This window comes from Coturnix japonica, chromosome 1, assembly GCF_054131305.1.
Source record: "Coturnix japonica strain WE chromosome 1, WE-NBRP24, whole genome shotgun sequence".
Classification (NCBI taxonomy): domain Eukaryota; kingdom Metazoa; phylum Chordata; class Aves; order Galliformes; family Phasianidae; genus Coturnix; species Coturnix japonica.
In genome coordinates this window covers 59,771,073-59,788,295 of record NC_140663.1, presented here as the reverse complement: position 1 = coordinate 59,788,295, position 17,223 = coordinate 59,771,073, and the positions used below count along the sequence as shown (strand labels likewise).

Sequence of the window (17,223 nt, the reverse complement as noted above, 5' to 3'; positions counted from 1 at the left end):
TTTACTTATTTTTTTTTAACTCAAAGCATGGAGAGGTGCTCATACAGGCTGCTCAGAGAAGCTGCGGATACTGCATCCCTGGAGACGTCCAAGGCCAGATTGGATGGAGCTCTGGGCAGCCTGAGCTGGTGTGTGGCAGCCCTGCCACAGGAAGAAACTGGAACTGAGTGGTCTTTAAGGTCTCTTCCAACCCAAGCCATTTTATGATTCTGTTATACCAATTGCCTGACAGCCCTACCATTACAGTATCTTCACACTCTTTAACAGCTCACTGCCTCCTTCCTTATCTGTGCTTGGCGTGCTGCCTCCTCACCGTATTACGTCATGTAGGTTATATTCCCACAGAATAAATGATCCCTTCCGTTGCCGTGGCATTTCCCTCTGTACATATGCTTTGACTGTTTTCCTTGTTTCCTCTCCATGTGCAGCCATACTGTGAGATTTTGAAGTTTTAATGGGTCCCACGTGGAACAGGTCACTGTACCCCTCAAGCCCCATTTTCTACAATAAAGCTAACTGATGAAATTCAGCCAGCTCTTTCTCTTGTTGATGAATCTCTCTCAAATTCTGTGGATGCTTTTCCTTGGCTCTCACAGATTGCAGGTTTACTCCATCAGTAACCTTGTCATCCTGCAGAAGTCTAGATCAGTTTGTGTCAGCTACAGAGCTGTGCTGGCTGGGCTTCAAAAATGCATCAATGCAATTATGTTCTAAGTTTCTGGCTGCCAAGATTCTTCTTGGTCTCATGAGCTGCATCTTCCTCTGTTGTTAAGCTGACACTGCTCATCCTGCTGTTGGGACTGTGGGTGACACGTGCCTCCTACATATGCACAGAATTACATACATTCTGCCTCCTACATATGCACAGAATTACATACATTCTGCCTCCTACATATGCACAGAAGCTTCTCCATGATTCAGGATAGAAGGAAGCAGCCACTCTCCGTGTTTTTTTCTCCTGCTGGAGAGGAAGCAGAAGCAGGTCACTGTTTCCTTTGCCACCTTTCTTCCCAGTTTCCTTACTCTTTCTGCTTCAGAAGAAAAGGAAGACAAGAGGGTTAAGACCAGGGTGGGATTTTTTCCTGTTCCTGCAGAGGTCACAGCTTTGCCTTTGTGCCGACCTGTTGCCTCCCATCACCTTGCTGGTGAAAACATATTTTCTTTATTTTCTGGTCTTTTGATAATTGGTGAACTCTACTTTGGCTTCGCACTGTGGTGATTCTGAAGATGTGGGTCTCAATCCAGGATCTAGACCTGAAGATCAAAAATCCAAATCTAAACCCCATCAGATCTTTAGGCTTGTGAATTTGGTCTTTGCATTCAGCATGTTAAAAGGAGGAGGTGTGAGCTGAGCTGTGAAATTGGATCTAAACACAAGTTTATACAGCACATTTAGTGGTTCTTAAACTGTTCTGAAGAACTACCTTTCAGACTCTTGATCAACAGTGCCTCTTTGTTTCATAGCTTGTGTGGCCACTGCATGTCAATAACGTATTGATGGGGAATGTGAGGCATTTCCTTGCTTGCAATAGCAGTCTCAGAGAGAGGAATGAATATCTCAATTGTTTTCTAACCAGTGGACCCAAGTAAAACATGGGAAAACATTGATTTCTCGGGCCCTAATGTGAGTAGTGGAAAGGATTTACTGAATAGCTAATCATTAAAATGTGAACAGCCTTAAATGACGTGTTCCTGTACTTTTCTGTAAGCCTCAATTTGACCTTGGATTGCTTGTGTATAAATAGTTAAAATGAATTTAGACAGTGTTTACAGGCAGGTTTTCATATGACACATCTTTGCAGCGCTCCCTCGTGGAGAGCACAGATCTAACTTGTGCAACACAGAACAAAGTAGCCCATCACATCTTTAATTTTTTCAATTTCTTTCAGTTACAACAAGCAAAGACCTGCTACAATGTAGGACAACAGAGGTAGGCACCCAGAATGATTTCTATGCTGCAGACCTGATTAAATAGCTTGTTTTGTAACAGGGTATTATGCGTTAGCCATAAACTTTGAGACTTTGTGTGTTTAGATAAGCTGTTTGCTGTGTATGTGTCTCTGTCAGGGTTTCTGAAGGATGCTAGTCTTGTCAAGGCATAGCTTTTGCACCACTTCTCCTATGTTTAACAAACTTTAAGGCAATGTGCAGAAAAATGTATGCAGTTAAGCTGGTTGGTACTAAAGTTATTGCATAGTTCAAAGTAAGTGAGATGCTTGGTGCCGATAAGTCTTGCATCTTTAACTGGTATGGCAGTTCCTACCTGCCAAGATGAGCCCACTGGAAGATGATGAAAACTGTGCTTCGTGAGGGACAGCTGTTATCTGGAAAAGTCAGGTGTCTGGCCCTTGGCTGGTGCTGAGCCTGCCGGTTGGTAGTAGCTGGAGGACAGCCCCACTGGGCTTCTACTTTCACAGGACCATAGAGTGGCTGAGATTGACAGGGCATCTGGGTCCATCTGCTCCAGCCCTTGCTCAAGCAGGGGCACCTAGAGCAGGGTACCCAAGGCCGCATCCAGGAGACTTTTGGAGATCTTCAAGGAGGAGACTCCACAACCTCTCTGGGCAACTTGTGCCTGTGCTCCATCACCTGCACAGGAAATAAATTCTTTAGGGATGGTTCTCCTTATAGCCATCCTCCTGAAATGGAGCAGCTACCTTTCATAGCACATGTCCAGGTCCAGGTGGGAGTACATTGTCTGGTCCTGTGGCTGCCCATCATAGACCGTCCATGCCAGCAGTCTCCTGGCAGGTGATCTTCAGGTGTCAGGAAGCTTCTTGACACTTCATGCCTGTGAGGTGGCAGATGGGATGTGGTTTTCTTCTGAATGTATTCGTTACTAAGTGATAAAATGCTGCTGACTGGTAGCACTGTAGTTGAACATCTTCGAAGCATCCCGTGAGAAATGATGTGAGGGATTAAAAAAGGAATTCATTTGGAGTAATCTTTAATTGTTATTGTAAGGTATTTTGCACATAAGACTTTCTGTTTCTGTTCTGGTCAGCAAATAACAGCACAGATAGGTGTCACTGTGTGTCTGAAATGACATTTGTCTTCTTGAAACAGAGCTTTACCTTATAGAAATTAATTGCTAAGGTGTATTGTTTTTGTGTTGCAAGGTGAGATTTGCTCCAGAAGACTCTTCGGGTATCTCAAACAGTCGTCTCTTAGTGCAGGACTGAGTACAGTGACATTAATTTTTACAGCAAAGTGAAGCGGGGTTCTTGCTTCTGCTATGGAACACTTTCCCTCGCCCCACCCTGCCCATAAAATATGACTGTAGTTTGTGGGCTTTTTTATTTCATTTCTGTGGCAGACTGCTAGGGCAATAGCCTGGCCTTCAGGGTTCTTTTTTCATTCTTTTCAGCGGTCAAGATTTTCCATTTCTGTGTATCAAAATTTCCTGTTTTAAAGACTTCTGTGTTGCACTGGGAGAGCCGGGAAACTCAAGCCATCCATCTTATTGCATCACATTGTAAGAATAATCTGTAGCTGATGCTTTCTTTCCTAATGCCGAACATTTGCAGAGCATGTGCGTGGGAAGGAAGGCAGGTGGGATGAAAAGGCCAGACTGTGGTTCTCTGGGCTGCAATCAGGGCATGGTGTGTCCTTCCAGCTGCTGGGAGGCAGCTGATTTGCTTCAGCTCTGTGGATCTTTGTGCTTTAGAGCCAGGTGTATTTTCCACCTGATGTGGATGTTCAGAATGAGGCCAGAAAATAAATAAAGAGAGGACGTTGGGCTTGGAGATATTGTTCCTAGCTGCCTCAGGGTGTATTATTTGATCTAGGAAAGGGAGAGCCCCTGGGTGGGGAGAAGATAATTTCCTGTGTGCATGTAAAACATTTGAGCACTGTATATATATATTTATATTTTTAAGGTCTGCCATCTTCATTAAATGTCTGATTGTGAAATCTATATTCTGACAGTTTTCCTGTATGACTGCAGTTCCCATTCACAGAGCTCATAAGCCCCCTGTTTTTGTAGCTTTCTTTGGATTGATTTGCAGGGGAGTGTTGTGTTTCCTCTGTAAATGGTTTGGAATATATCTTTGCTAGCTCTGTAGCCGGAGGGTTTGTATGTCATTCAAAAATAAAAATAAAAAATCTCCACCTACTGAAAAGTGAACAGCATAGCCATAGCCCTAGCAACCAGGCTGCTGTGTCGGGACCAGAAGAGAGGACATTAAGCAAGTAAAGCCAACTAGCATAATCTCTCTTAACAGCCAGGGATGCAGCGGAGATGTCAGCCGGTGACAGGATTGATTGCAGCCGATAGAGGAGATAACGGCATGTGTATGTTTTCAGTTCTTTTAAATGGTGGATTGTAAATACAGTCTCGATGAAGCAGTGCTTGTTCCTGTCAGTGTGAGCTCAGTGTTCAGCTGGGAGCTCTTAGAAGAGGGACCTGCTTCTTATGAAAAACAATTGAACAACCCCCCCGCCCCAGCTTGCACTGACTGTGTGTATTCACTGGAGGAATATGAAAGGTAAGTCGTTCTCTTGGAAAGCAAGGGAAGGCTTGTTTAAATGGTCTGCCAGACAGGGTGCTGCCACTGCCTTCCTCCCAGGTGTGCTCTCGGCTGTGTTCTGCTGGAAGTGCATTTCAGCCTTCTCCCCAGTCTCTGTGTGTGCTGTGGTTTCTTGTTCATCTACCATGTCATAGATCTGCCTGCATTAAAAAGATTTCCCTTTTTGATTCTTGTGAATGAAAGAAACTGAAACCGCTCAACACCCTCTGAAATATTACCTATTCCTGATTTTCTTAAGGAACTTTTTTTAGGATTTTTACTTGTTAGCTGACTCTGGAAGGAAAAAAAAAAGCCTGTGAGTTTTCTCCAGGTTATCTTTCTATTAGAACAGGGCTGTAAAAAGCAAAGCAAAGAAAGGAGCATGTTTAACAGGAAAGGTTTAGTGGTCGGCACGGGCTTCTCTCAAGCTCTGTGAAGTCGCTGCCCTTTGGTAGGCACAGTGAGTAATCATCTGATGTTACAATATAGTCCTTTTCTATAATCCACAAAGGACTCTGATTTACGACTTCTATAATAATTGCATTTGTTTGTCTCCTCCCTGCACCTCCCCTTTCCATGTTCTGCCTCCTGCTGTTTGTTGTCTTATCTTTTTCTATGCATTTTGGTTCTTTAGTCTGCTGGTGTATGAGGTCTTGGATTTCCTCCCTGCCCATCCGCTCCCTATGTGCTGGTGATGATGTGCAAAGGATAAAAGGGATTCTATGCCATTACAAGGGAAGAATGCTTCCAGTATTGTTTTTTATTGCAACAGTTTTGTTTCCTGACTGCTGGATGGGATGTACTGTACTAGGAAGGTGGCCAGAGCAGGATGTGCTGTTCCATCCGAGTTTTCAGTGACCACTTTTAGGACCAAATAGCTGGGCAGACAGGATCTCATTGCATCATGTCCAGCTGTTTGGTTAGGGGCTTTTTTTTTTTCCTTTTGCTTCTCCAAGTTACTCAGCTGTAGGCTTGTTCTGGCAGTTAAAAGGTGCTCCACGGATGGTGGAAGTGTCCTCGTGGCATGGCTCCTTTTAGGGGTAGCAGAGGAGGAAGCCGTGTGCAGGCTGACATTTTGCTGGCCTTTGAGGTAGGGCCAGGTGATAGCAAGGGAACACTGGAGGCGTCCTGGATGCTGGCCCTCCCACTGTCTGTGGGCTGGGGGGGCTGTGCCTAAATGAAGTGCAAAGGGAGATTATCTGAGCCTCTTGCTGTAGTTGTATTGTGGGAGTATAAATTAACAGCTCCTTGCTTCTACTTAATGTATTTCCTAAGCATAAGGTGAAAAATAAGGGGCGCAATGTGAACAGATGTGGTAAGGGATAGAGTTCTCCTTCATTATATCAGACTTTGAGCCTGCAGATAAAATGTTTCCATGGAATTTCATTTGTTTTAATTTGTTCCCATTGGCTCTTGTCCTGTCACAGGGTGCTGCAGGGAGCCTGGCTCTGTAGTCTTTATTGCTTCCCATCAGGTGTTAAAGCACACTGTTGAGATAGGTGTTCCCATTTCCTGTTTATTAATTGGCTGTTGTAATTTTGTGGGTGATCCTTTTCCACATGGAGCTACAAGGAATCAGGATTTTGTCTGTAAAGCAGCAGTTCTGGGGCTGTGTACTCTTGGTTTGCAGAGAGAAATCCAATGATGTCAGTCATTTGCACTCAGTGCTCGTACATGCCTAATCTTGCTAGATTTTGTCAGGATCTGGATATTGGAACCAGGAAATCCTAGAAGAGAAAGGATGTGAGACTATTTTCAGAATTGTCCATGTGAATACCATTGCAAAAACTGAGTTTCTTGAACCTTTTAAGCAGGCATAGAGGCATTGGACTATATATATCTTGCAGGAGCTGCATATTGTGCAGGTGTCATACTACTTGAAATGTATTAATTACATGGTGTTTAAAATCAGACCCTACCTCCTTGAAGGCTGGAAGTCTCCAACTGTGGTGCTTCTACATTTGTAAAGGTTTGCAACACCTTGTCTTCCAGCTGTTTTGACTTTTTGAAGTTCTTTCAAGCTTTCCTAGAGTTCTCTTGGCTTTTATAACTCTGGCAACTAAGTAATATTAAAGCAAGGCATTTGCCAAAAGAGCATTTGTCTTTGTGTTGTCATTCAAAAGTTATCGTAGGGTTTGGACCTTCTTTATGCATGTTGTTATCCATCAAATGAAGTGTTTGCTGGTGTTTCAGGTCATTTCAGCAATGCTGGCTGGCAGCCTCCGGTAACAGCTACCTCACAGCTGGGACAAACCAATAAGGTGATCTGTAGGAGGGAACATGTAGTTTATAACATGTATTTCTGATACGTTTTGGTATTAGTAGACTCTGTTCCAGGACTTAAACCAGAGGTACTGTGACCTACTTTCTTAATCACTTACGTTGGGTCAAATGTCAGCAGCTTTGCGGCCTACTACAAAAAACAAATGGCAGGGTTTGCAAAAGGTTAAAGTGCATTTTCCTTCCTGGTGTTTGTTTAACTGTGTTCTACGAATGTGCTTATAGGAGAATTATCCTATCCTGCTCTAGATGAAAGCTGTGGCAGTCTGAGCTGTTTCCATGGCTTGTGTCTGTTGTGCTGGGCTGCAAGGATCAGCTGCGCCTCAGGCCTCTGTGGCCTCAGCTCCATCAAGTACCTGAGCGTGTGCTTACCTCACAGCAGTGCTGTCCTTGAGCTCACTGTGGTTTCAGCTCTATTCCAAGTAGACTGCTGCTAAGTGAGCCAATTTTTCTGGACTTGATCTCTGGAAATACTCTGAGGTCCAGTTCTGATTTTCAGGAGCTTCATGGTGAGAGCAGGTGCAGCATTACAGCATGGATCACCACTAGGCTGGAAACAATGTCTTTAGCGGGATTTAAATCTGAGTTGCTGTGTCCCATTAGCATTAAAGGGCCTTTGTCTTCTGTGCAAGATTCTCTGAAGTGCCAAAGATGGAACCGGGTCATTAAGCTGGTGCTTTGATTCTCCAGAATTCTTGTTCAATTCTGATGATGAATGGCTCGCATCTTGTGGGCACTGATTATCCTGTTTGGTTACTGGTTTAATGATGGTGGTGCCTGAATTCAGAGAACATGTAGTGAAGTGAAATTCTCTTTTGCAGATTGAATTGCTGACTTGAGGCTCTGGATCCAACCTGCACTACTGGTGTTTTATTGTTCCTTGTGGTGTAGCTGGAGATTGTCCCCAAGAAGAGAGAAGATGATGAGTGATGCAAGTGACATGCTTGCTGCGGCTTTGGAGCAGATGGATGGCATAATAGCAGGTAAAAGCTTGGAGCTGCTTGTTCATTTAACTGCTTCAGTCCTCCTTTTTCATATTCAGAATGTGGAGTGCCAGGCTGGGGTCCAAATGTTCTGGTGTTTTTGTTAGGCATCTTGCCTTGTGACTTAGAGATTGGAGGCAAATGGAGAGGGTGTATTGCATGCTCTAACACACATAGAATCGTAGAACCATAGAATCATGAGGTTGGAAAGGACCTACAAGATCATCTAGTCCAACCATCCTCCATTACTGTAGCTACAGCAAACTACTAAATATCTCATAGCTCCTCATCCAGATGCCTGCTGAACACTGCCAGGGATGTGGCCATTTCCTCGGGCCCTGTTTGTTGCCTGGGAGAAGAGGCCAAGCCCCTCCTCAGGAAGTTGTAAAGTGCAATGAGGTCTCCCCTGAGCCTCCCCTTCTCCAGGCTAAACAATCCCATCTCCTTCAGCTGCTCATAAGATTTGTGCTTCAGATCCCTCACCAGTTTCATTGCCCTTCTGTGGACACATTCTAGGGACTCGATGTCTTTCTTGCAGTGAGGAGCCCAAAACTGAACGCAGTACTTGAGTTGCAGCCTCACCAGAGCTGAGTACAGTGGGATGATTACTTCTTTGCTCCTGCTGGCCACACTATTTCTTATACAGGCGAGGATTCCTTTTTATGTTGAATATAGTGAGATAGAAAATAATATAAATACACAACACAGGGCAGCAAGGCAGCAATAAGTTAATATTTCAATTTTACTCCTGCATAGCTATACAAACGGCTACCCAAGATGAGAAAATATTCTGTAACGGTAGCAACAAGGTTTATGAAATCTTTAGCAGTTCCATCTAAAATAGTTTCCCTCAAGGGGGAAAAAAAATCGTAGTGTGTGTGTGTTTTGCTTAAACAACAACTTTTCTCTGCAGTTTTCTTAAAAGTATTAAGCACGTATAGCAGGCACACGTGTGAAGTGGATTCAGTTGGATCCTAATGATCTCTAAAAATACATTTAGGCTGTGACTTTGGAAATTTCCACAAGTAGATACTGGTATTCAGATCAGATAGCGCCATCTGTGTTTCCAAGAGCCTAAGTTGGTTATGGCAGAATAAGATTTAATATATATATGTATATAAAAAAAAGTGCTATTGAGGTATTTAATTTGCCACAGACCTAATTTATCCATGTATCTAAGTGGACTTAATAAATGATACAATAAAAGGATACCCGCTGTTATGCTTTTGTGAGGATTTCTCTCTATTTTTTTTTCTGAAGGGAATTATGCTTGCGTTTTTTTGGCTTCCCAGATGAGATGAATGAAGGTTCATGACAGGGCATGTATGGCATATCTCTGTAGTTTCCAAAAGTTGACAGTACAGAAGCTGGTGTTCTGTCATGAGCACATCTCATTGTGCTGAGGCTTTACAGTATTAAGGTCACAAATCAGTATGCTGAAATCCTAGTTGGAATTAGCTGGGTTTATTAAAATCAACTTTAATCCTGAATTTGTAGTTTCCTTCCTTCCTTAACATACAGCAACTTTTAATGTAGGTCAAACATAAATACTGTGAGTTTATGCAAATGAGAGATATATTTTCTTTATTAACATGCGAGCATCAGTGCTAACATCTATCTGCTGAACTTCATTTTTTTTTCCTTGTTGAAGTGATTTAGTCTTTTCACTTGTCTTCATATGTCTCTCAATTCTTGGGAAAGTATAACAAAATTGCAGTGCACTAGAGCAGCGTAACAAATTTGTGCATGAAAAGTACTGAGTACAGCTTCCTCTGGAAACCATCAGCATCTGACTTGGGTCGTGCAGCCTCTGCAGGGTGACTCAAAGCATTATCAGCTAAGCCTGTTCCCTCTACAGTGCTTTCAGTCTCTGATATATCCTTGAGAGCAGCAGCCCAGCCTATGCTTTGAGCTCCTGGGCACTGTTGTAACACACGTCTTCTGTCTCATCAGCCCACCTCCTTCTGTCCACTAAAACTGTCAGAGATGTTGAAACTCCAAACACATGTCTGTAAGGGCTTACCCCTCTCCAAATTGCAAGGTGATACAGGGCACAGTGCAGGGAGGGGGCAGGATGCATCACCTGCACTGAATTTGGTTAAGATCAGTTCCCACCATCAGCAAATGCCACATGACATTTCTAATCCTTACTGCAGGTCTCCCATGGCTCCCATGGTCCAATCTGCTTATTCTATGCCTCACTGTGTGTTTTTACTCTACCCAGGTTCGAAGGCACTGGAATACTCCAATGGCATTTTTGACTGCCAGTCCCCTACTTCCCCTTTCATGGGGGGCCTGCGGGCACTGCATCTGGTGGAGGACCTGCGAGGCTTGCTGGAGATGATGGAGGCAGATGAGAGAGAGGGTCTGCGCTGCCAGGTCCCAGACTCAACAGCAGAGGCTCTGATTGAATGGCTTCAAAGTCAAATGGTACCGTCTCACTTTCTTTCACCCATGTTTTATGCAGGGCAGTTGGAAGCTCTTGGGTGCATTTCATAAAAGCAAATGTACAGGGTTTTGTTTCAGAGGTGTTGCCGTGGGGCCTCAGAAAAGCTGCTGCCCAGTGCCTCATGCAGTGACTTGACTTATGCCTTCTTTGATGTACATTGTGCCTTGTTTTGGTGGGCAAAACGTTTTCAGTAAATGAAGTTTCGTTTCAGAGGATTGAGAATAGACATTTTTATAGGAGTCGGACACATACATGGAAAAAAAAGTTGCTCTCAATATGAACTTTTCACTAAAAAGCTTTTTTGGCAGTGTATTTTCTACAGGGGCTGGAGGTGTCACTGGGTTTCTTTACCTGATTTATAACAGAAGTGAGTAGTAAAAGCTCAGCATCCGTTTAACCTAGGAACTAAACAGTATTTATGTTTTCTGTGTTTGTAAATCCACCACTTTCTCTCATCTATGTTTTAAAAATACACCAAAATATATCTAGTAAGGCTGTTATCTCCCTATGTCTTGGTTTTCCCCAAAATCAAATGGAGTTAAAAATGGGGGCTACATGAAAAGTGCAGTGGGAAAGAAAATGTGTTTATCAAAGGGTAAGTTACATGGTGTCATTGTCTAAGCTCTGACTGGTTTTGCCTCTGTGTGCTCTGTGACTGGTGACATCCTAACAGGGCCACCAAAGAGTCCTTGTGCTCAAACTGTGGCAGTTTGCTCTGCTGTAGTTGTGTAGGTATGCACAGATTTCAGAGATGCTCTCACGGTGGAAATCAAGGCTTCTTTCCGGAGGCTGTGCTTCGGGGTTTAAGTCAGCCTGCAACTATTATGGCAGCTGAGGGTGTGCGCTGCTGGTTTGCAGCTTGCTAACTGTTGAATGCTGGTCTGATGTTGGCCTGTCCAGCTGTGCTGGCTCTGTGTTGCACCCAATGCATTGCTACTGTTGGTGGCTGTCAACATGGGAAGCTGCCAATCACCTTTTCCCTTCCCAGGATTGACACGATACCCCCTCTCAGAAAGGGTTTGGTCTCCATGGGGCTATGGCTGATAGTATGGGATGCATTGTTCTGTCAGTTTTATCTCTGAGCTCAGCTGGAGCATGCTACACCTTAGCCCAACGCGCTTCTGCCATGAGCAGCCCCGCCGGCATTGCTGCAAAGCCTGTGCCTTGAGAGCACAACCTGACATTAGGATGCAGTGAGCTTGGCTTGGTGTGACCTGATGTGCCACCTAGCGGTATGTAGGATGGGTGCAGCACCCTAGGACAAGAAGGGAACCAGGATAACACAGCTTTAGTAGCTCTTGTGAAAAGATTTGAGGGGAGAGTGCTGTTTCTTTCTAGAAATGATTTTATTTTGCTTTGGACTCCTCATTTCAAAATACCTCAAACTTACTGAAACACGCAGGAGCTTTTCTACTGACTCCACAGTGGGACTTGGCTCTCACCCCCACTGTCAGTACCATAGTCAACATTATTAAGATGGGGAGGAGGAGGCAGAAGTGACATTCAATCAAATCTTTGAAAAATGCAGAGATCCTGCTAGCATCAGCGTTTCTTTCTCCTGTAACATACAGCAGTGAACATCGCTGTAACTAGTCTGCGCTCCGTCTGGAGCAGAAGTAAAGAGGCTTCACAGGTTTCGTGCAAGCATGGCCTTGAAAAACAAATGCTCATGTGCCACATAAACAGTCTTAGAAAATTAACTTCTCCCCATGGCGTGCATGGTTATTGGTAGTCCATTGTTTAGCAATGCCGGTCTGACACATGTTATTCTGGAGTAAAGGAGCCCAACAGCACAGCTCGAGGCTGCAGTGTCTGCTGAGATTACTGAGGTGAAGGGCAGACATTGCCCTGTGGGGCTGCAAACGTGTGATTCAGGGATGCCTGGCTGCTAGGAGCTGGAATGAGATCCTTCAGACTCATTTGACATGGATCACTGCATCTTGGTGAGGCAGTAATGGTTTTCATTGCAGCTGTGAACAGGAAGGGCTCTGTTGTGCTATTCAGCTTACAGCCTCCTGAGTACTAAAAACAATTCTGTAAAAGATAGCAGAAAATAACTATTACTGCTATTTTTCTCAGTTTGTCTGAAATTATTACTTGATTCTCTCTGGTATCCTTAAAAACCCCTAGCAGTAAAAACTGAAAGCTGGGCTTTGTACTGTGCTCCAGGTAAAGACTGTGGGATTTATAGGTGCCAACAGTGTCACCATCCCTGTCTTAGCAGGGCAGGTATTAAGTAAAGTGCCCAGGCAATCTGCAGGAAGGCTTTCATTTTTTACAGAAGAAGGGAAAACACCTCCCTGGTGTGAAATTGGTTTAATCCTCAATGCATGAACAAGTTACATTCACCAGGCTATTCAAAGCTGCTAGAACTGGTGCGTGACGTCCCATCCAAAGCTGTAACCACGTCTCTCGTGTCTCAGAGGAAAACAAAAATAGTGTTCACTGCTGCCAAACAGTGTGTCACAAGAGAAAAATCCTCTCCTGGCCTCCAGAGAGAAACTGCTGATGCCCTAGTTGGAAAAAGGGTCTGAACACAGTCTCCTGAAGTTTATCGCTTCAGTACAATAAGGCAAAGGATTCAGTTTTGCCATGTCCAAATGGGCTGCCTTGTGTCCCAAAGCCACTCTGTGACCTCCTCCTTTCTGCTCTTCTCAGTGTGCATGTATTCTAGTAAAGAAGTCTGCGACAAGTACTCAGAAGGGACTAAAGAGTTACAGTGCCTTATCCTGAGTTCTTTAACCAGTGGATGCTAGATGGCCACGTGACAACAGAACACATGTGCAGAGCCCGGACATCTGGCGGAGCATTTCCAGGAGGACTAATCAGATGGTCCCCCTGGGGAGTCAGAGAAGTTGTAAGCGTGGCATTGTCTTGCACAAATAAGCTGGTTTAACTGCAACATGTCATTTCCAGTTGTCCATTTGCAGCTGAAAACTAATCTCTGTGTTGCTGAAACCCTGCGCACGTCTCCATGTACAAATGGATGGCAGGTGAATGCTGCAATTTAAACTGGAAATGAGACTGTTTGTTCAAAGTCTAGAAAACAACTGAAGCCTTTTCTAAGCTCTGAAGTGCTAGGATGATATGTTTGCTCTGGGGACCAGCTGTGAAATGCATTTGTAGATCACAACTGTTCCAAAGTCTTGAGGCTTTTCAGATTGCTTCTAATCAACAGAAGTGCATAATATATTCTGATGTGTGCTTTAATAAAACCTATGCTCTAGTCTGGTTATGGAGCTTCTGGTTTGAATATAGACATGTGAGCAATCTGGAACATGGTCACCAGTAGCAAGACCATCTCAATTGGAAATTCTGCTTCTCGCAAGGCTAAGGCCAATGCGTTGGGGCTGTTGGAAATGCCAGCAGCGGGATGTTGATCTATTTGTTGCTTGAAGAATAATTCTCAAAAGAATTGCTTCTAGTTGTTGCATTTTCTCTTCAGCTGAAGTAAGCAACAATTTTATTTCTGATTTATTTATTTATTTATTTAAAAATATGTTTTATTGAATCAACCTTCCCAGAAAGAGGAAAGAAGCTGGGTTAAAAAGGGGGGTGAAGGGTGAATGTGGATGGGCAGTTCCAAAGTGTCTGAGGCTCCTTGATGTGCTGGGCCAAGAGCAGAGGAGCTGATGGAGGCCTGATGGCGGCTGCAGCTCCTCACAGGGAGCAGAGGGGCAGCGCTGAGCTCTGCTCTGTGTGACAGCAACAGGGCCTGAGGGAACGGCATGGAGCTGTGCCAGGGGAGGGGTGGGTGGGGGACAGGGTCTCCATGTGGAACAGGCTGCCCAGGGCAGTGGGCACGGCCCCAAGTGCCAGAGCTCGATGACAACACAGATATTGGGTTTGAATTTTGGGTGGTCCTGTGTTAAGCCAAGGGTTGGGCGCAGTGATCCCTGTGGGACGCTTCCAACTCCGGATATTCTATGACTTATTCTGTAAAGCTCATCATGGTCCATAGCAACAAGTGCAATTGTGATTTTAACTTTTATAACTCTCTGTGGCACTGTGTGTTGAATATGGTGCAGGTATTTTAAAAAAAGAGAGAAACTTAATGGCCTTCAAAGATTTCTCAAAGAATGCTTCAAGGTGACAGTGGTCTCCATAGAGACCTGTATAAGCCAGAGAGACATCTCACAGACCAACCTCAGCTTTTGACATTCTTTCAGAAGTTGTTTCTTCCTGAGTGTAGTGAGAGTTAATCACAGAGGCTATTGCATTTCAGAGGGAGGTTTCCCTGGTTGGATAAACACAGCTTGTAGTCTCACAGAGATAGACTTTCCTGTCTGGAAGACAGGGTGATTCCCAAGTGGTGGAAGTGGTTTGGTTAGCCAGAAGTCGTCTCATGTTTTTTATTCATGGAAACATCTTGTCTTCAAACCAACGTTTGTTGTTCGATTGTCTTAGTGTGGGCGTGCAGTGCATTCATTTGGCTCAGCTTGTGCTTATGTTGAGTTTAGCTATTGAAAGTAATGTGTGGCACATAGGTTTTACTGCCAAGCACCTGTCTGAGATCTCTCCTTGAGCTACAGAATGAAAGGAGCCTTGTGATTCTCCATCAGTCTGTCATTATAAACTGCCTCCTGGTAATACTTTTTCATCACGAGAGATCTACCTCTGAAAACTCTTGAAATGCTTCTTGATAAGAATGATCATCCAGACTGATTTGCTTTTAATATTGGAAGATGACGTGGGTTCATTATCAGCATGTCTTGGCACGGCATTGTCATCCCTGGCAGAGTTTATCAGTGGTGAGAACAACCTGTACAGTCTTGCACTGGAATGCAAGGTAACCGCAATGGTACGGCACTCAAAAATCACCATTCTGAATCCCGAATGCCTCTGTTTAACTTGAAAAGCACAGCTGCTCTTCTTCTGCTGCTCTCATTTTTTATTCCAGATTATTCGGCATTCCTGTTTTTGAGACTTTTTAGTCTACCAACATGAGTAGTAAACGTTCATTTTTCAAATTAAAAGCTGTGCTTTTTTAGATAATCATGGGACTTGCGGAGCTAGGCTCTGGTGGCCAAAAATAGTTGGGATTTATTGTGCTGCTGAAGGTACTGGGTGCATTGGGACTGAAACATGAGGGTGAACGCCGGTTATTATTGTTGCATTTTATGTGATTTAGAGTACAACATAAACTTGGGACAAGCCACTGGTAACATCTGGGACCATTTAGTCTGCTGCTTCCTTCCTCTTTTTCTTGGCACCTACACATGAATTACATGTGCTCTTCCTGCTCTCACAATTAAGAGTCTATAGAGAAGAGAAAGCCCTCATCCGATTGTCCTGCAGCAGGGAGAAGGGAGCAGTGTGCATGCCAGGGTCCCTGCTCTACTTACAGACCTATGAGGCTCCAGCTCCTCTTGGCAAGAAGAGGGATTGAGTTTCCCGGGCTTTGATGTGTTAATTCCTGAAGGAGCTGTTTGCTCCGCCTGAGCCGGAGCTCCACTTCCCACATCTCCCGCCTGGTGCCACCTTCTCCTGCAGCTCTGGTGAGACGGGGAGCCCTGCCCTTGATTAACCCCCTGCCCGGGTTTGGAGGAGCCCTGACGGCACTGCTGGGTGCTGCTCCTTCTGCTCTGTACCTCTGCTGCCTGCCACGGCCACTCACATCCCTCTGTGCATGAAGATAGCTGCAAGCAGCATGGAGTACAGCTGGGATATCCACGGGCACTGCGTCTGGCTAAATAAGGTAGGGTATCTCCACTTGCTCAGGCTCCTGCATTTCTCCCAGTGACGAGCCATAGCTGGGCAGCGCTGTCAGGGAGTTAGCATTTAGTCTCTGCTGTGCAAGAAACCAGCTGAGCTGCTGCTGGAGAAACAGAATATTCTGAGACGATTGCATCTTCAAGTGCAATTCAACAGCTGTGCTACTTGTATTTAGAAAATGTTTCAGGTAATCCTCATAGTGAACCTGTCTTGATCTGTTTTTCTTTCAGAATTCACTCTTATTTGAAAGGCTTTAGAACACAATGCAGAAATTTTAAATGCATGTGTTGTTTTTTTTTTCTTTTCACCGTTCTTCATGTAGGGAGGATCTATCTGTAAACTTTGGGAAAGCCTCAGCATGCCTGCTGTCAGCATGTGGAACAGGCTGAACATCAGGGGAGGTGCAGGTTCCAGAGGGCAGTGATGGGCTTCCACACAAACTGGTTCAACACTGTGAAAACAGACCAAGCGATGGTAGCAGTGCTTAGCTAAGTGTAGGTAATGTGTATTATAACAATCTGAACAACTTAAGCATGTTGATGAGCTCTAATTTAACTCCAGATGGTCAGGAAAGAGATGTCAGGGACAGCCCACTTGCCCAAATGTTGTCTGGGCTGTGGTGGTCAGAACTGTGTAATCTGCTGTATGAGGGAATAATGCTGTGGAGTGGCAGTGCCTCTTAGAAAAATCAACTTGCATCTGCAGCAAGAACAGTGTGATTTGTTCTGCTTATGCTGTCTCAAAAGCAGAAAAGAAAATGAAGGATAATAGAGGAATCAGCTCCAGTAAGCTAAAACTGGGTTCTGTTTTTGAAAGGAGAATTCAGCAAGTAAGAGGAAAGATTTCTTTAAATGTTTTTGTTTTAGGATGCTTAAAGAGGCAGCTGTTAGAAACTTTTTTCCTGTGGCTTGGGATGTTAACTTAATTTTTAGGAATAGTGGATTAAAGGCCGATGACATATAAGCTGTGAAAGTTTGTGGTGCATCTCCTTATTACAGGAATAATTCTCCATAGGGCAGTGTGGGGTTTGACACTTGCATGTCTGCGGACAAAGCTTACACATACACAGTAGATTAGCGAAGGATTGATCTTGTGGAGTTTTAAGTGCACTGGATCTGATCTTGTAAGGCATTTTAAGTAAATGCCTAACCTCAAACTTCTGAGAAGCCTCAGTGGCATCGTGACAATTGCTCTTTTGTTTTTAGGATTAGGATTGTATTGGTAAATCTGCATTTTCTTCCCATACAGTGCTTTGCAATTAATCCCTAAATTGAAAACACATGCAAAG

The 17,223-nt window shown here is 44.2% G+C and overlaps 1 protein-coding gene across 50 annotated transcripts in view; it reads left to right on the top strand.

The window, feature by feature from the left end:
* The window catches only part of PPFIBP1 (PPFIB scaffold protein 1), a 96,722-nt gene that overhangs the window by 40,896 nt on the left and 38,603 nt on the right, over positions 1-17,223 (top strand). For 43 of the 50 annotated variants that reach the window (XM_085541502.1, XM_085541515.1, XM_085541500.1 and 40 more), the window contains 2 exons: positions 7,610-7,771; positions 9,996-10,201. In XM_085541502.1, coding sequence (XP_085397628.1) covers positions 7,708-7,771; positions 9,996-10,201 — 270 coding nt within the window. In that variant the 5' untranslated portion in view covers positions 7,610-7,707. Of the gene's footprint in view, positions 1-1,889; positions 1,931-4,123; positions 4,488-7,609; positions 7,772-9,995; positions 10,202-15,682; positions 15,919-17,223 lie in introns of those variants that run through there. The other 7 variants (XM_085541369.1, XM_085541315.1, XM_085541385.1 and 4 more) reach the window with 5 other exon arrangements.